At 38.0% G+C, this 26,209-nt stretch overlaps 6 protein-coding genes across 9 annotated transcripts; 2 read left to right on the top strand and 4 right to left on the bottom strand.

The window, feature by feature from the left end:
* Positions 1-218: 218 nt before the first annotated feature.
* On the bottom strand, positions 219-1,777 carry LOC132202249 (uncharacterized). Its single transcript, XM_059629047.1, has 3 exons — positions 1,667-1,777; positions 1,430-1,478; positions 219-1,186 (listed from the first exon to the last, which is right to left on the bottom strand). Exons 1-3 carry the CDS (start codon positions 1,678-1,680, stop codon positions 935-937), a joined length of 315 nt encoding a protein of 104 aa, XP_059485030.1. The 5' UTR covers positions 1,681-1,777; the 3' UTR covers positions 219-934.
* Positions 1,778-2,033: 256 nt separating this feature from the next.
* On the bottom strand, positions 2,034-14,819 carry LOC132202216 (potassium channel subfamily K member 18). Of its 3 annotated transcripts, none has more exons than XM_059628994.1 (6): positions 14,383-14,815; positions 13,837-14,110; positions 5,455-5,683; positions 5,007-5,141; positions 3,939-4,084; positions 2,036-3,316 (listed from the first exon to the last, which is right to left on the bottom strand). In XM_059628994.1, the coding sequence occupies exons 1-6, from the start codon at positions 14,533-14,535 to the stop codon at positions 2,664-2,666; spliced, it is 1,590 nt and encodes a 529-aa protein (XP_059484977.1). In that variant the 5' UTR covers positions 14,536-14,815; the 3' UTR covers positions 2,036-2,663. The 3 variants fall into 3 exon arrangements, with proteins under 3 accessions (XP_059484994.1, XP_059484977.1, XP_059484986.1); XM_059629003.1 differs by having other exon boundaries at positions 2,037-3,316; positions 5,007-5,138; positions 14,383-14,814; XM_059629011.1 differs by lacking the exon at positions 5,007-5,141 and having other exon boundaries at positions 2,034-3,316; positions 14,383-14,819.
* On the top strand, positions 11,080-14,390 carry LOC132202232 (uncharacterized). Its single transcript, XM_059629024.1, has 5 exons — positions 11,080-11,517; positions 11,820-12,512; positions 12,622-12,788; positions 12,853-13,260; positions 13,432-14,390. The coding sequence occupies exons 1-5, from the start codon at positions 11,514-11,516 to the stop codon at positions 13,735-13,737; spliced, it is 1,578 nt and encodes a 525-aa protein (XP_059485007.1). The 5' UTR covers positions 11,080-11,513; the 3' UTR covers positions 13,738-14,390.
* Positions 14,820-14,972: 153 nt separating the features above from the next.
* LOC132202243 (UDP-xylose and UDP-N-acetylglucosamine transporter) lies at positions 14,973-17,521 on the bottom strand. The gene is made up of 4 exons (XM_059629037.1): positions 17,263-17,521; positions 17,027-17,185; positions 16,581-16,971; positions 14,973-16,345 (listed from the first exon to the last, which is right to left on the bottom strand). Exons 2-4 carry the CDS (start codon positions 17,182-17,184, stop codon positions 15,908-15,910), a joined length of 987 nt encoding a protein of 328 aa, XP_059485020.1. The 5' UTR covers position 17,185; positions 17,263-17,521; the 3' UTR covers positions 14,973-15,907.
* A 259-nt stretch (positions 17,522-17,780) lies between these two features.
* LOC132205283 (condensin complex subunit 1) lies at positions 17,781-24,239 on the top strand. The gene is made up of 25 exons (XM_059634241.1): positions 17,781-18,018; positions 18,096-18,230; positions 18,300-18,478; positions 18,535-18,674; positions 18,728-18,878; positions 18,933-19,169; positions 19,226-19,387; positions 19,437-19,607; positions 19,668-19,824; positions 19,887-20,133; positions 20,195-20,405; positions 20,470-20,738; positions 20,791-20,923; positions 20,977-21,053; positions 21,109-21,267; positions 21,696-21,816; positions 21,874-22,103; positions 22,157-22,474; positions 22,527-22,650; positions 22,707-22,834; positions 22,890-23,029; positions 23,088-23,220; positions 23,274-23,538; positions 23,595-24,033; positions 24,095-24,239. The coding sequence occupies exons 1-25, from the start codon at positions 17,901-17,903 to the stop codon at positions 24,166-24,168; spliced, it is 4,518 nt and encodes a 1,505-aa protein (XP_059490224.1). The 5' UTR covers positions 17,781-17,900; the 3' UTR covers positions 24,169-24,239.
* On the bottom strand, positions 24,053-25,471 carry LOC132205284 (UDP-xylose and UDP-N-acetylglucosamine transporter-like). Of its 2 annotated transcripts, XM_059634243.1 has the most exons (4): positions 25,289-25,471; positions 24,797-25,217; positions 24,584-24,736; positions 24,053-24,524 (listed from the first exon to the last, which is right to left on the bottom strand). In XM_059634243.1, the coding sequence occupies exons 1-4, from the start codon at positions 25,444-25,446 to the stop codon at positions 24,462-24,464; spliced, it is 795 nt and encodes a 264-aa protein (XP_059490226.1). In that variant the 5' UTR covers positions 25,447-25,471; the 3' UTR covers positions 24,053-24,461. The 2 variants fall into 2 exon arrangements, with proteins under 2 accessions (XP_059490226.1, XP_059490225.1); XM_059634242.1 differs by having other exon boundaries at positions 24,099-24,736.
* Between the last annotated feature and the right edge of the window lie 738 nt (positions 25,472-26,209).

Genomic DNA, 26,209 nt, shown 5'->3' with positions numbered 1-26,209 from the left:
TCTATATTTCTCACCAGCAACTTTCACCCACCTCGCCATAGGGATAGGCTAGATATAATACCAGCTTGTGCTCGTCAAACGCAACCAGCTTTCCATTGTTGATTTTATGTTAAAAAGTTTCAAACGCATGTACCATATGATAGCGATGACTTTTATCGCTGCGGGCTGAGAGCGAAATAATTATTTTCTTAGTTGTGCATTTATAAAAATTTTCTTAATTGAGCATTTGAAAAAAAAAATCAATCACTGTTCAAATACAACATTGACTGATTTGCATTTTTATTTTGTAAAAAGACTTGACTCTGAGCGGGCACAGGCTGGAGTCCTACCGGACGTTGCGCGCCGACAGATCCATTGCTACAACACCCGCCAATATGATTTGGTCAAGACGCCTTTTCCTTCCGCGCATGAAGAGAAGCACAAAAACAACGATTTCTCGATTAGAAGCTCAATTTCAGCTCAATTTGATATAGTTTTGTTTAAACATGTTGGAGCAAATTAGTGTTCAATACGTTTTTTTTTTTTGAGAATACCAATTTTTGTTTGTTTCAAAGTTTTAAATAATAATGTGAGTAAAATTTTAAGCCATAAAAGCTTTGCCTACCATTCTGACGATTCACATGTTATAATGATATCAAACATTTTTCACTCACGTGTGTTTAAATCGCTTATTTTTTTTAATACAAATTTGATAACTCTCGATTTAAATTTGAAAAAAAAAATACAATGTATACTATACTGAATTATTAAAACGTATTATGCTCAATTTTTTCACGTATTACTGTACAATTATGCTAAAAAACTGTTTTCAATATAATTTAATACACATTTTTTTATTTGAAATTTCAACCAGCTTTGACTATAAATTCCACACAGATGATTAACATAATGTATAAACTTATATAAATATTAAGGCAAATAAATTAAAACAGATTCAATGGATGTGGTGCGAGATGTGGCCCACATGGAAACAGTTACGAGCGTCGGCCTTTGTGCAGCACCTGCCCTCGTAAGAGTTGTATTTATAGCAGCAAATGTCGTCCCCGCGGTCTACCAGGTCGTATTTTGGGTTGCACACCCACTTGCCGTCGGTTTGGAAAGGGTCATCACGGTTTATCCCTTGGAATTTTCCGTAATAGTCGTCACCGCCGCCAACCACCCGGTCGGTCAAAGGTGCAGGCTTTTTCTAAAATGAATAAGGTTTTAGAATGACAAAATCAATAAAAAGCTTAATTTGGTGTCATTAATATTCCAGAACATTCCGTTTTGATTAATTAAATCTAATTTTATGTTTTTTTTTTTTACAAATTAATAACAAACTGACACTTTTGACCTAACATTTTTAAATATCTAAAAAAGATATGTGTGGAAAATATATAATAAAATAACTATTTCATGATTAAAAGTTAAATATATTTCTATGACTCACCCAAGCGAATGTGAGAGAAATGGCGCAGAAGAAACAAATCACAGCCAGCCTGCAAAAGTGATCGGACGCATTAAAGATAAATTTGTCGCGTCAAAGGTCAAAGTTATGAAATCCAATTTCAAACGCAGCGATAGTCAAATTCGTCTTCTTTGTATTATTAAAATGAATATCCATGGCCGCTCAGAGCGGTCTGCCTGATCATAATGCAAAAATAATCGCCACAAAAAATGAACTCACGCTGCGTTCTTCATAATTAAATACACTCTTCGGATGCGAGGTTTCAACTGGTCCTGGTCGCGATACAAACTAAATCTCGTAACTCTGTCCGCGCCTTTTTTATATCGCGGCGCACTTCCAGAATAGAAGAGACGCGGCTAGTGAGGGAAGGGGTTATAATGAGTGACGCTGATGCGAAAACACTGCTACCGCGCTTCGACACCGCCACCCTTATGGCCTGGATTTAGGCGCAGGCATATGCAAATTTTGCTCTTGAACCAGTTCTCGCCACGGGGGATGAATATAAATTACAAATGCGCACGGTTTAGAGGTTGCCTTTATTTTTTAAATCACTAAAAAGTGTTCTTTGTTTACAAAAAGGGAGGGGAATTAGTTCATCGTCCCTATTTATTTTCCTCGCTGGCGTGATCTGACTTTGTTATAATATCTGCAGATTATGCTGATCTTGTTGAAGCCGGTTAGAGGAGGCGTAAACCAGTCAATAAAAGAAAACCAGTTGCTGATGGAATCAATAGTTCGCCACTTTATTTACATTTCAGAGGAAGGCCGCGATTAGACAGTTTTGCAATTTGATTGAGAGGTAGAAAAGAAATGACAGACATGCTGTTGAGAAGTTGAAAAATGCATTGAAAAACGTCAGAGATGAAAATCATTATTATTATTATAAAATAAACCAATAATTTTGCTTGAAAAGCCACGGATATAATTTTAAATTGATCGTATTTACAGACAACTAAAGGGCAAATTTTTTTCGCAAATAAGTTTCTTTGGGGTAATGATTCAGAATAAATTTCAGCTAACGGGAGTTTTAGAACTTTTTAAAAACTATTTCAACAGTTAATGTTGTTAATAAAAAATTTCGAAATGGATTTTCCAAGATAAGAAACAAAATGTTAAAAATTGTGGGGAATACAATCTAGAAATAATCATTTGCTGATATAATTTTAACAGAAATTTTCACCTTAAAAAATCACTTCAAAATGTTTGAAATTGAACTTCAGTCCTCGTCTTCATTTTCATCCTTGATGATGCCGAGCCGTCTGGCGACCGACTTGACAGAGTTGATGACCTGCTCTTGCACCAAATTGAAGCTCATGGCCAAAAGTGCGATACCAAACAACAAGTACAGCGAACACAGGGCGATGCTGATTTCGGCCTTTTCCTTCCTTTGCGCCGGTACAAAGTCGCCAAAGCCAATGGTCGTCAGGGTGATGAAGCAGAAGTACGCCGAGTCCAGGAACTCCCACTTTTCCCACTCGGCGAAGAGGAAGGCGCCGCCGAAGATGTAGCTGACGACGAGGAAGACGCACAGCCAAATTGGCACCGGCTTGGACGGCGTGTCATCGATTTCCGGCTCGGACTCGTACACGTACATGAACTCGTCCATCATCTCAGGGTCCTCCCGCAAACGACCCAGACGCGAACTGCCCTGCCGCTGGTAGCGTCCCGTCGGAGGCCCAGGCAAAGGCCCAGTAGGGGAGGGTATTGGATTGGGCAGGGAGGCTGTGCTCTTCACCGAGTCCCCTCGACCGGCTGGAAGGGCGTCCAACTCCACCCCTGGCCTGCCTTTGTTTCGCCACCCTTGCTGTTGCTGCTGCTGGGACGCATCGTCAATGTACCGGTTAAATAGAACTGGCGGATTTTGACCTCCTGAAATAATTAAAATTAAATTATTTAAAGTTGAAATTTTTATGAAAATATTTTCTTTTGTGGAAGTAAAAATATAAATAAAAAAAGTGTAAAAGAGACAAATTTATTATTTAATTTTATGTAGTGCTATTTTTATTTTATTTTATTATTCACGATTAAAAGAAATTATTGTCAAAAAATAATCATCACTTATTTTATTTTCTCATTTTTCATACCAATTTATTTGGAAAATTTACAGCATACAAATTTTAAAATAAAATTGAATTGGAAAATATGTTTTGTTTTTAAAAATACTTGGATTATTTGGTTTTTAAACTCCAATGTAAAGAAAATAAATACATCATTAATTAGCGGTTAAATTTTACAATCGTATTTTACTTCTGGTTAATTCTTCTGGTCAAATTAAAAAGCCTCAAATGAAAACCAAACGTTTGTCGCTTCCTACGCTGATCCCTTTTAAGAATTGGGACACGCATTAACAAAGGCGATAAGCAATAAACAGGACGCGAAAATTGCATCCATTGGAGGAAGTGGCTTCGTCACATAGGCCACACCAAAACATTCAATTGATAATCTTAATTGCCACCTCAAAGTGTGGATTAAAAAAATTTCTTCAACTAACCTTGCGCGGCTTGCTGCAGAGGTTGATTGAGCTGAGGTCCCATTGCCATCATGGAGGGTTGCTGCACCTGAAGGGTCGCGTCCACCCCGCGAGATTTTTGGAGATTCTGAGGATGCTGCACTAATTCCATGCCCGTATCATCGTATCTGAAATTTTAATTAAAATATAACAATTTAAAGCAAAAAAAACATGAAAGGATATAACTATAAAGCGTCTCTGTTGAAATAGAGCGGGAGATAAGAAAATAATGTTGGCCACTGGCCCATTCGTCAGCTTTTCTTTCCAATTCTTTTTTTAAACAAACAGTAAATAAACAGAGCAGTCCGTTGACGGCTCAATTATGCCGTTTTGACTGACGCGCGGCCTTTGTCGGTCACAAAGATAGAAAATATATAAATATATGCACACCCGAGAAAGTAAATTAAATTCTTGTTTCACCGTGTTTTTTGATTTGCTTTTTGCTTAAGCTGATATTTTAGTTGAAAGGAGGCGCGAACGAGTCTCAGCTTCGAACAGATTTTATTGCGTTTCTAAGGTTTTACGATCGGTTTTCTCATCGCCTAGTTTATTTCACTTCGGGTCAAATAGCAAAGAATATAAAAGAAAAAAATAAGACTATTTAAAAACTAACAATATAACAAGGGCTAGTGAAAATTCCTTAAAGTGAGAATCAAAAGTATTAATTAATTGAAATTTTTCAAAATAAATCCTTTCAAGGATTTTAAGGACTTATTTAAAATCCTTTTTCAATATTAAATTTTATTAAAGATATTAATTTATCGAAGTTTGTTTTGCAACGATTGCATTCTTTTAAGACTGATTGGTGGTTCTTCGCAACATAAAATGAAAGCTCTCTACTATGTTTCTCATTGTGTTCTTAACGGCCGTTCCAGTTTTATCAATTGAATTTCAAACAAGGCCTACTCGCACGCCGTCGGCCTTGTCTTTCTCACGTTCATTCACATCCTGCTGCGCTCACCGATTGCGTCTTCGAGAGGCAAAATTTCACGTAACAATTTGCTGCTGAATTTGATTCGATGAGAAGTAATATTTTTTGATGCTACACACCTAAACTCATTGTCTGAGTATGAGGAACGCGTCATCACGCTGTCAGAGAGGCCGAGAGCGCTGTCCGCCGAGCGCTGCGACGTTCTTGCTGAGCGACGGAAAGACGCTGACCGCGATTTTGCACCTCCAGAGCTTCTGAAAATAATTTTCTCTCAGCAAGTAAAAGAAAAAAAAATGCGTTTCTTATTGTTAAACAAAAATAAATCAATCTGGAAACAAGATTTTAACTTGAATTCTTGATTACAATTTTGATAAAAATTAGTATTTAATTAAAAAAAAAAAAAAAATGATCGAACAAGAAAAGAAACCTTTACTGCTTTTTTCCCAACATTCTTTTCCAACGTGGATAAAACCTATTTTTTTCAGTCCCTGCAAAATGTCAAATTCTTCAACCAAAATACTAATTAGCATAAGAATCAAAATATTTTGATAATGAACGTTTCCGTACCTGTGCTGTCTTATGGTGCCCCCTCGGGCGCTTCGTCCCCTTCGATGCGACCTCTTTGGTTTTCTTGTGCAAACGTAACAGCAGACCTTCCAGTATATGAATCGGAACGAGTGGGCCATGACGTCACCGATATTGGACAGGCACAGGAGCATCAATGGGATGCCGAGGATGGCGTAAAAAATGGTCACCACCTTGCCCCAGTGCGTTTTCGGCGCGATGTGGCCGTAGCCTAGAAAAAGAAACGGAATTGCGCATTGCTTAAATTACAGCAATCAGATTTAAGAGGGGGAAAAATCATATTTTCATGAACTTCAAGTACTGGGATCTAAGATTAAGATAAAACCTTTAATCACTGTCTGAAAAAACTACAAATTTTCAAAAGTGTTATTTGTTTTTCTTTTTTAAATGGCTCCTTTGTTTATATTTGAAGATTGTTTTTGTATGAAAAATCCTTGATATGTTTAGGAAGTGCATTCAAATTACTAGTTATTGCAAACACCACTTTTAGAGGCAAATGGAATTTCGCTCAAAACCTCGCTATTTTAAAATGCATTGTGCCATATTCATTATTTGCAATTACAGTGGAAATAAACAAACGACACAATGTCAAACTTAATGGCTGTGATTTGCATCATATATATTCTAATTCCATTCAGTTGTCAGGCACATGCTGCTCATAACCGCTTGTTTTTTATGCCCTTTGTGCCGCTGATGGGAGAAAAGTAAGAGCGCTTATTTATTATGCACGGGATCCTTGCGTAAGCGTAAAATTGTCCAAATTGGACGTGCTTCCCCTCGATGGGCGGCCAAGCGTGCGACACCGTGGTGAATCACACCATGTGTCCGCGTAAAATTATTTTTAAGTTTCAAGCAAGCATTCCACAGAAACATGAAAAAAGATTATTGGGACTCTTGCATTTGAAAATATTTGAAATTGCGCAAAATAAATGGGTTATCAAAAATGATATTTGATCAAATTTTATTTTCTTTAAATTTTATTTTTTTTTAATTAATAAAATAATGTATTTGAAAAGAATACGTTAGCATATTAATTTTTGTCAATGTTTTAAACTAAATAAAAATGATTATAAGGTGCACATAAAATTTTGCCCGTATCTAAATAATTTTAATGATTAAAATAAATAAAATCTAAGTTTTCTTCTAAATAAACATTTTTGAAACTTTTATACCTTTAGACTGTGTTTTCTTTAAAACAAATTTTAAACCAACATTCTAATATGTTTGAAATCCCTTCTAATTCACAGCCAGAAACGAATTCCTCTTCATAACTTTGATAAGATTGATCTGGACGCGTGGGCTGTTTACTAATTTGATAAATATCAGCTCATCTTTTTGGAGTCCCGCAATAGGGCCGAAAAGAACAAGGCCGAAAACGGCTGAGCGGAACAAGGCCGAAAAGGAATAGGGCCGAAAAGGAACAAGGCCGAAAGCTGAAAAATAACCGATAACCGCGAGCGCGTCTCAGCGAGAATCATTATCCAAAATCCTTCATGCGGCCGTTTCGCATTGGAAAATAGTTGAAAATTTAAAAACTGATTGATTTGACAATATGGCAAAAAATCTTCATTTTAGGCGAGACACATAATCACAAAGTCACAGAAATTTGGGGGACAACACAACGCAAGATAAAGATATATTGATCTCTTTAAAAAAAACATTCTGCATCGGAACTCGGAAACCATGAGCTTATAAGAAATTATTTGTCGTGGACACTTATCACTCATATGTATGGCAAATATGGCGAGGTATCATTGTTTTTTCTATTTTTCACTTAAAATTTTCCTATAAATGAGAAGCATATGATAATAATTACTCTGTATATAATACTGCTCAACCTTTTCCCATAAGATCAATATGTAAATTTTTTATGTCGGCTGACCTATTGGTTTTATTTTTCCATTTAATTTATTTAATTGGGGGTGATATGAACGTGATTTGGTGAAACTTTTATCAATTTTGGTCGGGCCAGTTTTATGAAAAAATACATTTTAGAAAATTCCCATAGGATGAAACTGCATTGAATATAAAAAAATTCCTCCCTACCATAAATTAAATATTTGAGATAATTCTTACTTTGACTTAAAAGTACGACGATAAAAGTTTTTGTGTCCCGAAACGTCCCGTTTCTTGTAGGGATGGTGGGTTGACATAACACGGTAATCGCGGTGATTTCCTAAAAAACCGGTTCTTCCTATTTCGTCTGCACCGGTATTTCGGCCTTGTTCCTTTTCGGCCCTATTCCTTTTCGGCCCTGTTCTGCTCAGCCATTTTCGGCCTTGTTCTTTTCGGCCCTATTCCGGCACTCCATCTTTTTCCGCCTGGCTAGATCGATGCAGATGAAATTTACAGCGTTCGGGCCGAGTGATATTTTATTTTGCCTCTCTCGGGTGCCTCAAGTGGCTTTAGGCCTAATCTACCACGAAAGCGGCAGATTTTGGAGCGCGGCCAAGGCGCGCGGTGCGTGCGAGAATGACAGGACAGCCCTCGCGCCTCGCCTGCACATATTCCGTGTCACTCGACGCGTCCCGTGTCTTCGGCATGCCCTCCTGAGAGAAAAATTTATCTCGCCCCGCCGCGAGCTTGTGATTCTCTTAGCTCATTTACATGTTATTGTGGAATTTGTTTTTGCTCCCGATTTTAATTGATGTCCCACGGGTGGACTTTTAATTAACAGCAGTGCCATCACAGAGTTAAAAAGTGTACCTAAAAAATAAAAATTGTTCAATAAAAAGTTAAAGGATTCTGTAATTTTAAGTTTAAAAAAAATCCAAGTAAATTTGATATTATACGCGTTTATAATTTTTAAATTTATGTTATTGTATTTCAAAGATTCTAATTTTATTTATGAACAATTTCAATCAGTTTTGAAGAAATTAAAAAAATAATAATCATTTAAAAAAAAATTTCTAGATGTTTTAAAATTCCTTCAGGCCTTGTTATTTTAATTTTATTTTTATTCACTCGCAGTTCAAAGTTGACTTTTTGTTAATTATGGCAGGGATAAATGTCGAAACCGACGCTCCAGACACAAATAAAAGAACCAAACTTTTTCCTCCGGACGTGGTCCCTTTGAAAAATCAAAGAGCTCTGCTGTGGGTTTCAGAGAGTAGATTTTAATGTCGCGTTTGAGAAAAACTACATCATAAACTGAGCGTCTCTTAAGGCGACCGAAATTAATGATGTTTTGGTGTGGTGTAATTAAACACGACGAATTTCGCCCAGAGAGAAAATTAACTCGGCCAGTGTCTGGCCGACGCGCCCACGATCGCATTATGAATGCAGCCGGGTTATTTGCGGCGACTTTCGAACGCTGGAGCGAGTGCATTCAAGAACGGCCGACGCATCACTCACGCGCTTGCAACACTTGAGCGAGGAAGAATAATTATATTATTTCTCTCTTGCGAGCAGCTCGCGGCCCCGCGGAATCAGATTTTGCTTCGCAAGCGTAAAGAAAAGAATCATGTATTGCATATTTGGTTTCGCTGTGGCTTTCATATCGTCGCAATAAAAACTTGCATGGCTGAAGAAGTTTCACTTAAAGTTATGTTTTTGATAGATAAAGCGCTAAAAACTCTCAATTTTATATATAAATATCTTCTTCGGACAAAGAGTTAAATAATTTCCAGATTGAGGCACCAAATAATTTTTTCATACCAATTAAATGCATATAAATTTTATTTTGAAAATCTATGTTATTTCTTCATGAAAACCACACATTTCAGAAATTATTTGCATCCTCGATTTAAAACTGAGCGTAGGAATTATTTAACCCTTTTGATATTTTCCCCCATTTATGGCTTCAGCACGGCAAGTAGGTTTAAGTTTTAAAAGCTCATTTTTTTTATGGGCCTGTTAGTCTTTTTTTACATAAAGCTGGCTGCCATTTCTCTCACAATCAATGTAATTTTCACTCTTAGTTTTGCTTAGCTGTTTTAGATTTCGTGTTTTTGAGAAGGAAATACAAAAAATTTAATTTACTGGAAAATCAATTAAAAGTTGAAATTAAAAAGAAAAATGCAAATTTATTAAAATTTCAATTGAATTTTCACTTAGAAAATTTGAAGTGAATTTAAAAGATTCTTAAGTCAAAGATTCAAAAATTATTTTTATTTACCAAAATATTAATTAATTATTAAGACATTTTCTTAAAAGAATTATTATATCTTTATGTATTTTAGTCAAATTAGCTTTAATTTTTCAACAACGTAATTATAAAAAAATAAAATGTGTGACTGTAAGTAAACATTACAAGTTGTTGTTTTTTTCTGCGTCATTTCTTCACGCTACAGTTGTTTTAGTTGGGCTCTCGTCACCGCTAATCCCAACTCATCCCGCGCAACACCAGGGCAAAAAGTTCCGCCCGAGATGCCGCGAACAAATAATGGGATAACGCATGTGTCGTTCGGCATTTAAGTCGAGCACTTAAATATTGTGTTGCTAATGAGCGAGCGATTCCGATCTGCTGATAAGTGAAAGTTGGCCGCGGCTCATCCTTTTGTTCGCCGCTTCCGGCCTGGACTTTATGCAAAAATAAAAACAAACGCGCATGCTGGTTGTTTATGTGTAGGACCGGTCTGGAGTCTCGCAGCGGGAGTGCATTACGCGCGCGGTCAGTATACTCGCCAAGCAATTAGGTGAAGGTCGATTTGCGACTCACTGTCTCTTCTTTTATTCGCACATTCTCTCAATTCATGCATTTTAATTAACAACACACATAAAGTTGGCAAAAAGTTTTGCAATAAAAATTCATTTCAATATGTATTTTAATGCAAGACTTAGTTACTTCAAAAATAATTATACATATTATAATTTCAAACTGAAAGCAATTATAAGCCATTTTCATCATAATCAATGAACCATGAACTGAACAACTACACAACCTGTTCTACCTAGTAAGCCAAGATTGAAGCTACACAAAAATATATTTTTATTACAAAATATGTTATTTTTTACACTGTTTTTTACAAATTAAATATAATTGTGTGCATCTGTAATTGTTTATAATTTTCAGTTGTATACTTGTTCTTCGTTCTTTTACAATTAATACATACTGATTCATAGAACAGATAAACATCAAAATAATGAAAATGAAAAATTACTTTAAAATCATTCCTGCTGAAAATTGAGCCAAAAGATCTATGAAACTAACTTGAAATAATTTTTGAATTAAATAAAATATTATATATATTTTTATACATGCTGCAGCTTAATACAAATTGGTTTTATGATTTTGAGAACTGCACTTAATTATAACTTTTTTTAAATGAAATTTTGTTGCGGCGTGATTTTCAAGAAAGAATTTGTGGCAAGCCAGTGTGCAACAAGTACGATGGAGTCTGACCTGACATCTGTACATATAGCTGGCCATGAGGAAAAGCAATAAAACAATGTTTTGGATTTCGGTGGTCGCGCGTTCGGCGGCAAAGTGCGCCTTCGTGTGCGTGTGTTTGATAGGTTTATATGTGGATCGAGTGAGTTGAAGTGGCATAAGGCCAAAATTCGACTCGCCAGCCTGTCAGAGATGAGGGCCGCGAAAGAGATGCCCATCTCTCTCTTGTCCCTTAATAAATTACCCATTCTGAAATATTTTCGGTGAACTATTTTAAGGGGACACCGTAAAAAATTACTTTGTCCTCTTCATTATATATTAAGGAGGAAAATAATTTAAACCGAATAAATTGACTGCTGTTTCAAAATTCACGAATTTAGTCAAAATTAACTCGGCCTTTGTAATTCCCAAATTGGATGTCAGGGTTTGGGTAAAAGCCCTGAATTTGCTTTCGTACAAGATCCCCTGGCTCGCGACAAAGGATTAGCCACACGGGTCGGTGTTTGCAAGCGAGGTCGCCCAAATTGATAGGCATGCACCAGCCGTGACTACCGTTGGATAAAACCGCCCCACCTGCGTGCACCTGGATTCAGTTGCCTGCAGACCTGGCTCGGTGCATGAGTGCTCCGTGAACCCCAATGGTGCTGCATTTTGGAATAATCTTGCTTAGTTTGGAATAACCACAACTAAATTGTGACAGACACAAATCATGAGTAAGTACTTTTTAAAATATAAATCATAAAAATATATATATTTTCTTTTTACAAACTTCAAATTTCTTGAAAAGTTTAAATTATTCTGGGCTTCTTGCGCATTAAATTTACAACGTTGATTACATTTGATTATAATTGATAAAAAAAAAACAGTTCTTAATTTAAATCACCAGTCGAAATTTTACACGCCTTTATCTTTATCTCAAATTAAAATATTTACAATTAAAAATTTATTATTTAATTATTATATAAGATATTATTTTTTGTATATAAAATATTTTTGTTGATTTTTTTTTTATCAGCCGCAACATTAAGACTGGTCGCTAGCCTCTTAGCCCTAGCACACATTTGCCAAAGCAACCCCCAAAGTGACAGACCTACCCTATCTCTAAACGGAGGCAGTTACGGACTGACTGGGGGCCCCACCTTGCTGCCTCCGGCCGCAACAAACAAACCAGGCAGCCTTTACGACTCTGGCGCCTCGTATGGTCTTGGTGGAGCTGGAGGAATTAGACCTGGAGGCGGATTCAACGGCCCCCCTGGTGGTGGTGGGTTTAATGGTCCCCCCGGGGGTGGTGGATTCAATGGCCCACCTGGGGGTGGCGGATATAACGGCCCTCCCGGGGGTGGCGGCGGATTTAACGGTCCTCCCGGGGGTGGCGGCGGGTTCAACGGTCCGCCTGGAGGCGGCGGATTCAACGGTCCTCCTGGGGGTGGCGGCGGGTTCAACGGTCCACCTGGAGGCGGCGGATTCAACAGGCCACCACCCGGGGGCGGCTTCAACGGTCCGCCTGGCGGTGGCGGATTCAACGGGCCACCCGGAGGCGGCGGCGCTGGATATGGCATTGCTGGAAACGGTCCCAGACCTGGCGGCTCTGGGGGTGGCTACGGAGGCTACGGTGGACCACCTGGAGGTGGATTCGGAATAAATTCGGATGCTGGTAACTTCATCGAGCCGCTAGGAGGTGGACCAGGTGGATTTCCAAATCGGCCAGGTATTTACTTTAAAAAAGTTTTGATTTTGAACATTTTTAAAATAAATGAAATTTTGATGCAGTTTTTTACATTTTTAATTTTTCCGTGTAATTTTTTGTTGTTCTATAGGTGGTGCACCTCCTGTCCATGAGTTGGAAGAAGACGGCCCATATTACAGACCGCATTTCCGACCACCCTTTGGGGTCAACGGTGGACACCTGCCCTTCCCTACAAAATACGGCTCAGGTGGAACAGTCAGTGACGTTCCCTTTGGTGGAACCGGAGTTGGATTCCAGGTAAGATTTTCGAATGAAAATAAATTGTGTTGTAACTAAAAATTATTAAATAAAATTTTTTAAGGGTGGCGGCGGCGGTATCCTTCCCGGTGGAAGACCACCCCAAAAATTCCCAAACCGGCCCCTGATTGGAGGTGGACCCCATTTGGGAAACATTCCTGGCATAAATGGCATCAACAACCCCAAGCCACTTTTTGGAGGTGGCGGAGGAGGATTTGCGGGCAACCCGCATAACTCTCAATCAGACCGACCCTTTGGCGGAAGTGGTCCAGGAGGACCTCCTCCTCCTTATGGTGCCGGCTTTGATGGAAATCGACCTTTCGGCGGCAGCCGTCCTGTAATAGGTGACCACAATGGTCATACGCCCGCGTACGAAAATCCATATCTGAAAGACCCGTCGCTGTTTACTGGAGGATATGACACGTGCAAGTGCGCCCTCAGTTTCAACTGCAATTCTCCTGGCATCAAATTCGTAAGCATTATAATTTTTAATTAATTTTTAAATATTTTTGAAGTTCATTTGAAAAAAATATATTTAAATAAATTAAATTAAAAATATTGCCTTTAAGAAATTTTTCTAATGCCACATGTCACCGCGTTTTTTAAATGTACTAAAATATATTGTTGAAAAATGTATTTTTAGGGTTCTTGCGACGCCGGAAAGCAATATTGTTGCTACAACTCTCACGTATCAGGCTCGAACAAACCAAAACCGCCATCCTTTTTCGGAAACACGGCCCTTCACCAGCACTACGCAAGGCCTGAACTGAATCCCAGCGGCGCAGGTGGAAATTTCATTCGGCCTGTGAGAGGACCTGGCGTGCTCGTAGGCCCAGGAGGACCGGTTGATGTTCCACCCAGAGGAAGTGGAGAACCCCTAATTCACCCTCGAAAGCTGAACAGTAGCACTCTTCCAGCAACAAACAAACTTTTCCCCGGAGACGAGTAATTTGAACTTTTTGAAACTTATAAAAATGTGATTATAATTACGTGATAATATATTTGTCTTGTGTAAAATTATGTATTTATGTAAAAAAATTATACTGACCAATTGTGGTGATGACGATGATGGAGTAAAAAAGTGCGCCGGAAAAAGTCCACTGGTTGGCTTCTTCGTTCTCCGTGCCGTCCCAGCCGTGCTTCTTCATGGCTGTCAACAGGTCCTTTTCGAACTCTTTCAGTTCGACGATGACCCGCTCGGTCCAGTTTTCTTGACGCAGGACGTCACTTTCCTGCGTTAGCTGCCAAAGACGGTCGGTGCAATTGCTGCGCTTGTACTTGATGTCCACTTTGCGCGCCACTTCGTTCTTGGCCTCGAGCGCCTACACAAAAAACAAGCGAAAGCATAAAACTTATTTATTTTTGTTAGAATTTATATATTTGCGTGTAAATTTTGTAAATAAAATTAGAACGAATTATTTAAGTCCATGCAATTCAGATTTATAAATAAAAGCTCTTTCAAAATTTAAATAAAATTATTAAAATACATTTTACAAAATTTTTTTTTCCTTTCAACTATAACTTTTTATTGTGTAAAACCAACTCTTCAACATTTTTAATCTGGGTTTTATTGAGAAATTTTTAAGCTGTGTACCTGGAAAGTGTACGCGCCCATAATGCAATAGGAGACGACCATGGAGATGAGAATGAAGTGCGAGCAAATGCAGGTGAACACCTTCCACACGCAGTACCAGAAGGCACAGCACTTGCCGGGCTCATCCTCCTCAATAGGCACGTTGTTCCTCATTGTGCCAGCGAGCTGACAATAGCCAAGGGCCTGCTCTCACATCACTCGTTTCACCCGGCGCACGTGGAACTACCTTCTGCCGCTGGAAACGCCGCCGACCATGGTTTTGCGAGGAGCGGCGTTTACGGATTAATGAGCCGCCGAGGGTTTATTTATTCTGCCTGCAGACGAGCAGACACCGCCGACAGACCAAAGACTGGACCACGCGGCGGCGGCGGGCGACTCGCACAGTCAGTCGCGCGGGCCGGGCTATTCTTGTCTGACTGTGTGCCCCTCAAAAGCGCGGCCTAGGCTCTCGAGAGAATGTGCGTCACGAAGACCCACCCTCTTGTTGTTTTTTGTGGGTGCATTTCACTTTCAGTCTGTGCCCCACATAATTATCCAAAACTTATGCTAATGAGAAAACATTTTTTTTTTTTTAAATTAATTAAATGAGCTAAAAAATTTATCATCAACATAAATTGTGATTTTATTTATTTGGAAAACAGAGAGGTTGATTCAAATAATCCCATTGCAATGATTAGAACATCGTACACAACAGAAGAGCGCTTATAAACTTGGCATCACAAAGCGCTTAAACAACAAAGCTCCAGCACTTACTAATCTTTAAAATTAAGCTCGACGCTTGTCAAGCTAATTGACAACCACAAACGATAGATTGGTTAAAAATAATTTAGAATATTTTTACACATTTTTTTTGTATCTTTGGTGAAGAGTTAATAAGGTGGAAGGAATAAATTGCTGAACGGCTTTCCATAAGGAAAATTAAATAACACGGAGTGTTTCTTAAAGAAATCATAACAAAATACTTTCAAAAGCAAATTTAAGGATGGCAAAGACTTAAATTTTGAGAGTTTAACTAGTTGGCTATTGATACAAGGTGTTTTCAACAAGATATCAAATGCATAATTTAATTTTTTAATAATCACCATTTTTTTCCTAACAGTATTTTTGGTGAGCTATGATTGTTATGAGTAACGAGGCAAGGTTTTTTGAAATTGAAGTTTTTAAAATGCATCACTCAGCTTCAGTTTTTTTCTTTGAGTATCAAAGAAAAAATTTCAAAATATCTTTCAATATAGTAGCATTTTCATGTGCTTAAGAAAAAATTAACAATGATTTTAGTTTAGCTGCAATTCACTTTAAGCAGTTCTTAAAAAAGATTTTTCCTCTTTTTATCTTTGATTGAAATTTCTCTGAAAATTAAGAGGTTTGACCAGACATTAATGCCTTGAAAAAATATATAGATAATTCAAAGGAACAAACATAATCATACAGGTCAAATTTTATAAAAAATTTGAAGCTTTCGTAATGACAATCAACTTTTAAATCAGTCTGAAAGACATCAATGTAGCAGAAACACAAATTCTGCTCAATCCTTCTTTTTGGCAGGAGTGCTGAAGAACGCAGATGTTCTTTGCAGCAGTTCTGTGAAAATCGCTGTGCCAAAAAATACGAGAATGGTGCCGATCCAGTGGCTCACTGTGAACTCATTCTGGAAATACACAATGGAGAAGAGGAGGCTGAGGAACTTACGCAGCGTCACGACAAGGGTGACTGTCAGCGAGGAGCACTCGGTGGTGAGCACGTAGACAGAACTGATACAAAGGTACTGCGTGAGGACGTTGCCAATTAGATAGACAATCGTGCTGGGCATGGTGAAGCCAAAGACGTCGAGTGCGGGACTGTCCAGGGCACGCAGCCAGTGTGACCAAATATCAGAGTAGAGCAGCAGGAATCCCGGCAAGGGCATCAGATGGGTGTAGAAAAGTGCCTCTTTTGGGTGTTTGCCATGCCTTACATACAAAACCTGAAATTAAACAATTTTGGAAAATTATAATAAAAAATATTATTTATAACATTACAGAGTAAGCATAATTGCAAACAAAACTTCAATTTAATTATAATTAATTCAAAATTTCCTCTTTGACTATAAATTTATTTATGTATTAATTTAAATATTAGTCTTTCCTTTGAAAATCCTTAGATAAGATTCCTTGTTGACTGAAATATTTTTACTTATAGTATAAAATAGAAAACATTACCTCTTGGTAAATACCCATTCTCGCAGACATGAAGAGTGCAACCGTCAGGAGAATGATGCCGATGACCCACCAAAAGTAGTCAGTTTGAGGGTCAGAGTTGACCTCTTTGGGGTCGGTAGCCTTCACCTCCTTTCCGGACTCGAGCGTGCAAACAATAATGCCCGCCGTGATCATCAGAATGGACACGATCTTCAATGGTGTGTAACACTTTTTGAGTATCAACATGCCCATGACCATGTTGGCGATCAGGGAGCCCGCCCTGAAAATCATGTGCAGTGGCATGGGGATGTTGAAGTTGAAGGCGTAGTTGTTGCACACGCTGACTGTGAAGAACATGACGACCAGGATGAAATAGTCAAAAAGTCCAATCCGTGGCTTTTTCGTGCCGAATCTGCGCAAAAATGACATTTAAAAATAAAATTTTTTATGTTAATAATTATGCATACCTTGAGGTGAATATGAATCCTTCGATGGAAATGAACAAAAATTGAGAGAAGGTGATCAAATTGCCACTTCCAGGGTCTTCCTTCACCAAGAGTTCAAGGAAAACCACATTGAAGCAGCAGCCAATGAAGACCAGAGCGATTGCCACAGTAGGTTCCATCCTGAAATCCCAAAATTTCATTTAAAAACACTGCCAAAGGAAACATTTTTGCCAGAGTGGTTTCAAGTGTTTACATACCTGTCGACCTAATGATGTAAGAAACACACTCGGAGATTCCTTCTTCGTCTTTTGAACCGATTCAGCTCCTCGTCTCCTCGAATTATACGTGGGGCTTCGGTGCGTTCGGGTGCGTTAATAATTTAATAAAGCATTGTTGCTATTTCATCGTGTCAATTGAATACTTTTATTGCCTCCTACTAAGTGTGAAAAATAGAGGCTAAAATAATTAGCAAAAGGACCCAAAGTTATTATCACAACACCGGGTCCACCCACCTGGGATGACTTGATGAATCATAATCATAATACATTGCCAACTTTGTCATAAAACTATTCATTGACCTTTCAATCGTTCTGGCGTCTTGTCACGAAATTTCAAAGTTAAAAATTATTTAAATAATATTTTAAATTAATTATTATTATTTGCAACATTTATATCGAGTAATGTGTGTTCATTAGAAAAGGATTTCATGGTGGTAGAACTTTGTCCTGTTGGCTAAAATAGCTTATGATATTTCGCGCCAAAAAGCTGTGTTTTGTGTTTTTACAGTTGCGGGTTGCGGTTCTGAGTTGCAAAAAGAAATTTTATCTTCGAATTGAGTGTGTGTTGTCTTACTTTGTGTTGATTTTTAACAAAATTTCATACAAAACATTGAAAAATGGAAGAAGCCGAGTTTACCATTCCGCACAGCATTGATGAGCTGCTGGAGTTCGGTGAAAACCAGTATTATGTGCAGGACGTCCTTGCGCCAGTGGAGATCAGAGATCAGTACAGCAGTAAGCAATCCTCTTAAAATTTTCCAAATTTTCCTTTTGTATGTAATGCAATTCATTCAATTAAAAAACTTTTCCAGGCCTGCGTTTGACCTTAAATGAGGATTTAAGCGACTTCATCTTTGGAAAATTTGATCTTTTGTACAGCTGCATCAAAAACTTCCAAGAACTGTCTCCAAAAGTAACTCGTGAAGTTTGGGAGCTCACCCTTAAAGGTATTGTGCATTATTGATTATAAAAAAATTAATAGTAATTAATTTGATTAATTGTGATCTTTTCGCTAGCCTTTGGTCTTCATGTTGCCAATCTGCGACCATTCCTGGAGAAGGGCAACATCGAGAATAACATTCGGGAAAAACTCCTGCGGAATACGAAGATGATATTTTATATTTGCACTGAGCTAATGTACAAATTTGAAGAAAGATCGATCAGTGAAAAGGAGACCAGCAGCAAACCCACAAAGGTTTTTCTCACAATTTTTAATTTTTAAAAGTTTGATAACATTTTTGGTTTGCTCAGGGAAGAAAGAAGGGTGCTGACAAAAATGAGTTCAGTTGGGATGACGAGAAGACCTGTGGAATTAATGAACTATACAGGCTGGTTGGTTTGCCTCTTAAAAACCTCTGGAAGAAAGCTAACATTTCTGATGATTTTTTGGAGTGAGTTCATTTTTGTTCGTTTTCATCGTGCATTAAGGCTTAATTGTTTTCAGTCAAGTGTCTCGTATTTGTTTGAAAATTCTCGAAGACCGTGAAATTGGCTTTGTGAACAAGAAGTCGATGAGGGACTCAATCTTCCAAATCCTCTCTGTTCTTTGCAAGGAGTACATTTTTGGCCTTTCCCTCATTCCAAGACTCTTGCAGGTAATTATCTTTATGCACAGATATCCACAGTGTTATAAATTTTTGCTTCTTAAGCTTTTAATGCTTCATGAGCATTTGGCTGTTCCTCTGGCCAGCAGCATTTCCAACCTCGAAGAATCCGGCGGCAACACTGGGTTGCTGCACTCGATTTTGACAGAGGTTGAAAGTGACACCAATATCACTCCCAAGGCCGGCTCTAACTTTGGATCATTCGTCGTATCTTTGTCACAGCAAAAACCTGCCAGTCTCATTCAAAATATTGATCTTATCCTTGACATCTCAGAAAATGAGGTATGCACACAATTTTCGTTTTTATATTTTGACAGTCTTTGATATTTGCGTACCAGCCCTACTCTCTTCGCACTGGAATGTTGGAAGCCACCAAGAATCTCCTGATGCACATTTATGCCTCTGGAAATTTGACTGACAAGCAAACTACAGAGAGAGATGCACTGCTTGAGATTCTCGAACTGCATCTCTTGGACACGAATGCCTTTGCAAGATCCAAGGTACTTACAAGAGAAAATAATATTTTGCACTTAGTAACGTTCTCTTCAGACCCTGCAAGCGTGGACAAGTTTGTGTGAAGCTGAAGTAATTCCTGCCAAGTTGCTACTGAGGACCATAGAAAAGATCGCGCAGATGACCCTTGACAAGAGCAGCTATGTGCGAAAAGACGCCATAAGGTTCCTGAAAACTTGTTTGGAACACAATCCATTCTCTGGGAATGTAATTATTTTTTGTGTTGAAAGTATCTGAATTTTGTAATAACATAATTATTCATTCCAGTTGGACAGAGATAAGATTTCTAAACAGTTGGAAACCGCTCAAGCCAGATTGCAGGAAATGCAGGCTACCTATGGCTACGTTGAACATGATCTTGAAGAGGTTTGGGAATCTGTGGAGAAACACTTGCAGGTCATCGTCCATGAGCAGTTGTCCAAAGGTTTTTCATTAGAATTTCCAAATTTATCTTTATTTAATTTTTTATTTATTTTTCTGTCACAGATATGAGGAAAGAAAATGAGAAGAAGGAAAAAGAAAATGGCAAGGAGGAAAAAGAAAAAGATGAATCTGAAGAAAAAATGGAAGTTGAGGAGAATGAAGCACCAGAAGAGAGCAAAGAAGAGAAAGCAGCCAGGTTGAAAGAGGATATTCGGAAAACTGGAAATATGCTCCTATGTGGAAATATGGAAGACGCTGTGCAGATGGCCTTTGAACTAACTAAGAAATATGACGAAAAAAATGCCTTTGGGTAACGTCTCATTATTGCTTCCTCCGAAAAGAAGACAAAAATTTTAATTACAAATTTTCAGCATTGCAATGGATGATGATGACGACGAAGATGATCCTGAGGAAGACGAAGAGGAACGTCTTCAAAGCCGCATCTTGCGCAAAACTGACTACATGTGCACGTTGCTCAAGACAGCCCTTATTGCAATCACTCCAAAGTCTACTGAAGGACAAACTTCTGAAGATGCTCTAAAAGATATCCAGAAGCAGAAAGAAATTATAAAATTTCTCAAGGTTTATAATTCATGCGGCAAAAATATTGTAAAAATAAATTTTGTTTCTCCTTTTTTTTTTGCAGAACTGCCTTAAGTTTTCAGAGCAGATAGGCATAGCCAGTGAGAACGTGATGGTTCTGCTGGCAGCAAGTGAAACTACAGATCTGGTGGAGGCCATCAACTTTATTGCGTCCGCCCAGCAATTCGGCCTCCTTTCAGAGAATGATAGCATTTTGAAGCTTCTCGAATTTCTGCACAGCAAAGATGTGAAGCAAAAGACTGCTGTTTCGGAAGCTTGCAGAAGAATCTACCTGTCAAGCATTGATCCAGAACTCAATACTGATATTACGCAGTAAGATTTTAGCCCTTGATTTTTGATCAAAATATTTGATTTCTGTATTTAGTGACAATTACATGGAGGCCATGAAAAGGGTGTGCTGCTTGGTGCACAATGCTCATCCAAATTTCCAAAAGAGTGTCTCACTTTTGATCCAGACATGGGTGAATGAGGGACATATTAACAATGAGTGCCTTTATGTAAGTTGACATATTATAGTAATAGTATTTTTTAAAATAATGATATCTTACAGTCCCTTTGGGAAATGGTCGAAAGTAAGACCAAAAACGAGTGTGTTCCAGCTCTTCACACACTGAGTCTGGCTCTTATGTAGGTTTTAATTTTGATGATCATTTCTGATAATTAAAAAAATTTAATTCTATAGAAATAAACCAACCCTCGTTGAAGAGCAGATCAAAACATTGGACAGAATTGGTTTCGGCAGCAGAGGCGAAGGTTGTTTTGAATTAGCAAAATGGGCAGCTGCCGTGCTTGCGCTTGCTTCGCCAAAGGTCACAGCTGAAATGTTGGCCAATCCCTTCAGGTAAAATTCAAATTCCCTTGTCAAACGTGAGACCCGTCAAGACCATTGGTATCAGTACATAGGTCTTGGTAATATTTATGTCCATAAGCAATTTTTTTAAATTATGAAATAATTTTGTTTGAAATTCATTTTAATTTTAATTTATTAACGAGTCAAATTAATACACATCTATTTAAATAATAGTTTCAGTTTAATGCGTTTAATGTTTATTTAGTGTAAACTTATTTTAATTTTGCTTACATTAAAAATTTTTATTAAAACTTTTAATTTCCACTAATTTCCACATAATTAAAAAAAAATACTTATATGGACCTAAAACCCACTGAGACCCACTGATACCAATGGTCTCGAGCACGGTCTCAATGGCCTCACGTCCGACAAGGGTTTCTTTTAGTGGTTGCTGCTATATGAAGATTCCATTTTTACAGAATTCCTCTGAAGGATGAAATATTTGCACACATGACCAATTTAATTATCAAAGGCCTATTCAAGATTTCGGACACCGACTACTGTGGTTTATCAGACTACATCATCAAAGCGATTTTCAAGGTACACCATTTTCCCCATTGCAAATTCATATTAAAATAAAAAAACCTTTGCTTACAGACGTGCAAAAAGCCTGTTTCTCTTATCGGAGAAATTCTGAAGAAGATGAATGAGGAGTTGGAGAAATACAACCCTGCAGACCACCAGGAAAGTGAAATGAATGGAGAAGTTTTTGATGAAGTCAGCAACAAGCCCTTGACCCAGCTTGATACTCAAAACCCAGAAAGCCAAAGACCAATCAGCGCAACCTCTCCTTCAACGTCGTCCATTCCCCATGTTGTTCTCTTGAGGTAAAGCCTATGTTTATATTAGTGTAAAAGTGTTAACATTAATCTTTTTGTAGGTATGTGCATGTAATTGGAAAGATTGCTGATGAAATGCACACTTTCGTCTACGAGGACATCATGTCGGAAATTCGAAGACAGAAGAACTTGATGGAACTTGAAAAGGACCGTCGCAAAGTCCGTCGATCCAAGGCTAACACCACAACAAGCAGTATGGCCGATGAAGAAGACGATGGGGCCTTGTTTGATGTGCAAAAGTTGATGAAAAGCTCGAGCAAATATTTCCTGAACAACACGGAAGAAGAAAATTTGGACGCCCTGCTCAGAATTTGCGATTCGGAACTGCTTGTAAATGAAAACACATTTGGATGTCTCTTGTAAGACCTAAATTATTTGTGAATATTTTTATTAAGTTAAAACAATCTTTAGGAAATTTGTGCAAGAGTCTTTTTCCTCCTCTCACTGCCACCATCACGGCTTGCGCTTGACGGCAATTCAGGCTTATGGAAAGTACATGAAGCTGTCGCCTACCTTTTGCAGAAATAATCTGAGGGTATGTATTTTGAATTAATTTGTTTGCAAATTATGTGAGCTCTGAAAATATATTAGAAATTCGTGACCATCTTGAGCAAAAGCAAGGACATTAGAGTGAAAATCGCTTGCATTCACACCCTGGCTGATCTGATGAAAAAATACCCAAATCAGTGTGAGCCGTTTTCGCCTCATCTCTATGAATGGTAAGCTACCTTTTTTGAGATTAAATAGAATGCTAACAATAATATTTATTTTTAGCTTGAAAGATGAAGATACAAATGTGCGCTTTGAAGCTTTGGTAGTAATTTCAAAGCTCATTCTCAGTGACATGATCAGAGTCAAGTTCCAAATCACTTCTCTCGCCCAATCTCTCACTGACGAGGAAAAGAGGTGCCAAGGTATATCCCATTCATATATTTGTTAATTGCAATCTAAATTTGTTTTGAATTTCTAAAGACGTTGCCAAGTACTTCTTTGCTACATTGGCAACGAAGGGCAACATTCTGTACAACTTGGTGTTGGACATGATTTCCCAGCTGTCAGCAGAGTACTCTGAGAGCAACCAAAGCCAGTTTGAAACCATCATGAAGCAAGTTTTCAGAGATAACTGATGAAATTTAAATTAAGACTGATTTTTAACAGGGAAGTCCTTCCGCACATTGACAAAGAAAAGCAAGTGGTTTCGCTGGTTGAAAAGTTGTGCAGCCGTTTCCAGGACAAGGTTGAAGAAATTGAGTGCTACAATTTGGCTCTCTGCATCAGTAACCTGCCCATCACTTCCAAGTCTGTCAAGGCCATCAAGGACGCAACGCACATGTATGCCGACAAACTCAAGTACCCGAAAGTCAAAGCCAAATTCGACGAGTTGGTGCAGGCAGCTCGAAAGCAGCTCCGAACCGAGGGCAAGGTTGTTTGCTTGATACTGTTATTTTTCTTGGTTTTTCATTGGGATTTTGATTACAGGAGGAGTTTGAGAGGTGGCAGGAGCTGTTGGATGCTTGCGTCAAAGACAAGGATGCTGCAAAGCAAGCAATAGCCGACCTGGCCGAGACAGCAAAAGCCGAATTGGCCGCTCAGAAAGAAAAGCGCAAAGCCCCTGGTAGAAAGAAGGCGCCGACCAAAAAGAGGGCTAAAGGATCTGACAGTGAAGATGACGATTTTGAACAAACGCCCAGACCTCAGCGAGGCAGAAAAAAGTTGGTCGATTCTGACGAAGACGAATCGATCTTACAAACGGCTGCGAGGAACAAACGGCAGCCAGCCAAGCGACTTGCCAATCGAAATGCGCCGATTGTTGAAGAGGAAGACGAAGACGAGATGGAGAGTCCAGTGCGGCAGGTCAGGAGCAAGAAAACAACTGACGTTTATTCTGATGAGGATGACGATGTGCTAATTCAATCAGGTATTGCAAATTATATTTAAATAAAAATCATTTTGCTTATGTTTTTTTTAAACATTTTCAGCACGATCCAAAAGTAAGAGGAAAAGCGCTGACAAAAGTGACAAAGCATCACAGAGATCCTCCATTCGGATTTAAGATAAGTTAGTAAGCTTTAATTGAATTATCTCTGGTATTTTAAATTTTAAAAATAAAACTATTTTACTCGACTTCCATCTTATTTTCATTGAAATTTTTAACCTTTTCGTCTTTTAGAAGAAGTAGAATAAATAATGAAAATGAAATAAATTTGTGCAAGTTACAATAATGCCAAACTTTACTCTGTTGAGAATGCAATGGTTCCAACAATTATTAACATAGTTCCAAACCAGTGGTAAACATTGAATGCGTTATGGAAGTAGGCAATCGATATGACCAAACTGAAAAATTTCCTAAGGGTTACTACAAACGTAACGGTGAGAGAGGTACACTGAGTGGCCAGAGCGTAGACCGAACTGATGCAGACAAATTGGGTCAGCACATTACCGGCCAAGTAAAAAATAGTGCTAGGTACCTCGTGGCCAAAAAAGATCATGATGGGACTGTGAAGGGCAAGGTGCCAGTGCGCCAGGAGGTCTGGAGCTATTACCAGAAAGGCAGGAAGAGGTAGCAAGTGAGTGTAAAAGAGGGCTTCGCTGGAATGCCTGCCATAGGTTTTGAAAAGGACCTGAAATTTATTTCCATAAAATTAAAAAAAAAATATATATTTTTTCCTTCAATTATATACTTCTTGGTATATGCCCATCCTTGCTGACAGAAACAGAGCCACAAGCAGTAGAGAAACGCCAAAGAGCCATTTCATATATTCCAAGTCCATGCCGTAAATCCGGTAGTCGCTCTTCACCTCTTTATTGTCACCTTCGTTGTGCACTTCAGACTTGAGGATACTTCCCGATTGTACGGAGAAGATCGCTATTCCAATTGTTATTGTGATTACCGACGCAATTTTGACGTTTGAATAACTTCGTTTCAAAATCATCATTCCCAAAATCAAGTTTGCTGTTAGCGAGCCCGATTTGAAAATCATGTGCAGGGGCATCGAGATGTTAAAAAGGAAAGCGCAGTTGTTGCAAATATTGGCCGCAAAGAGTAGAAGAACCAGAGCCACATATTCCGATAATTTTATTTCCGGTTTCTTGGTCCCAAATCTAAGAAGAAAATTAAATATTTTTTAATAGCTTTAAAAATCAACAAATACATTTAATAGAATTATTCATACTTTGATGAAAATATAAATCCATATATCGAGTTGAAGAGATATTGTGTGAAAGTGACCAAAGTTCCAATGCCAGGGTCCTGCTTGATTAGGATTTCCATGAAGAAGACGTTTGTGCAGCAGCCAAGGAAAATAAAAAAAATTAAACCTCCAGGTTCCATTTTTATGATGCTGAACAGTCGCGCTGTGTCATGACAATGAATAATATGAGTCGTATATTTTCGTTTACCTGTACAGAAAATACCTTTTCTGCTTCAGTGGCAAAAAAATTTGAGCTTAGCGTTCGTTTTGCAAATAATAAACAAATATTGAGCGATATTTGATCACAGGATGGATTATATAAAATAATGGTGACAACGCAAGGGAAAGAATTTATTATAGATGTGATGGGCAATTCTCTTACACCACCCCGGCGCATTTAATTACTACTTAACTTTATCCATTTTGAAGTTTTTATTTTAAATTATTGATTTCAGGATTAAAAAAAACTTTGTATTGCCTGATATCTTTTCCCTTCAAATTCAACGTAGCTCATGTTTAAATATTTTTGCAACAAAGTCTCTACAATATTTTAATGCAAAATTTTTAAATTTATAATTAAGTTGATAAAATGTCATGTATAGACAGTGGTGATAAAAAAAGTAATCACCAAGAATATTATTGCGATTCATTAAATTGTCATTATTATTTTTTTTTGTACTATTCTTAGCATGATGATCAATTTGCCAATGGTACTATCTGGTTTGCAGAGTGCAAAAAAATTAATAAAATAAGAACTGCTAGCAGAGGGAGTAGCGGAAGTCACTTTTTTTTTATAAATAGAAAAATGAAATAAACTTTGGAAATTTTTCATGAAACAAAATAGCCACATTAAATTTCAGCCTCACTTATTTTGTCACGATACCTCTTTTTTTTACACTAATT

This window comes from Neocloeon triangulifer, unplaced genomic scaffold (assembly GCF_031216515.1).
Source record: "Neocloeon triangulifer isolate White Clay Creek 2 clone unplaced genomic scaffold, ASM3121651v1 ptg000002l, whole genome shotgun sequence".
NCBI classification, from domain to species: Eukaryota; Metazoa; Arthropoda; class Insecta; order Ephemeroptera; family Baetidae; genus Neocloeon; species Neocloeon triangulifer.
The sequence above is the reverse complement of the archived record's forward strand: the minus strand, read 5'-3'. Positions and strand labels throughout refer to the sequence as shown.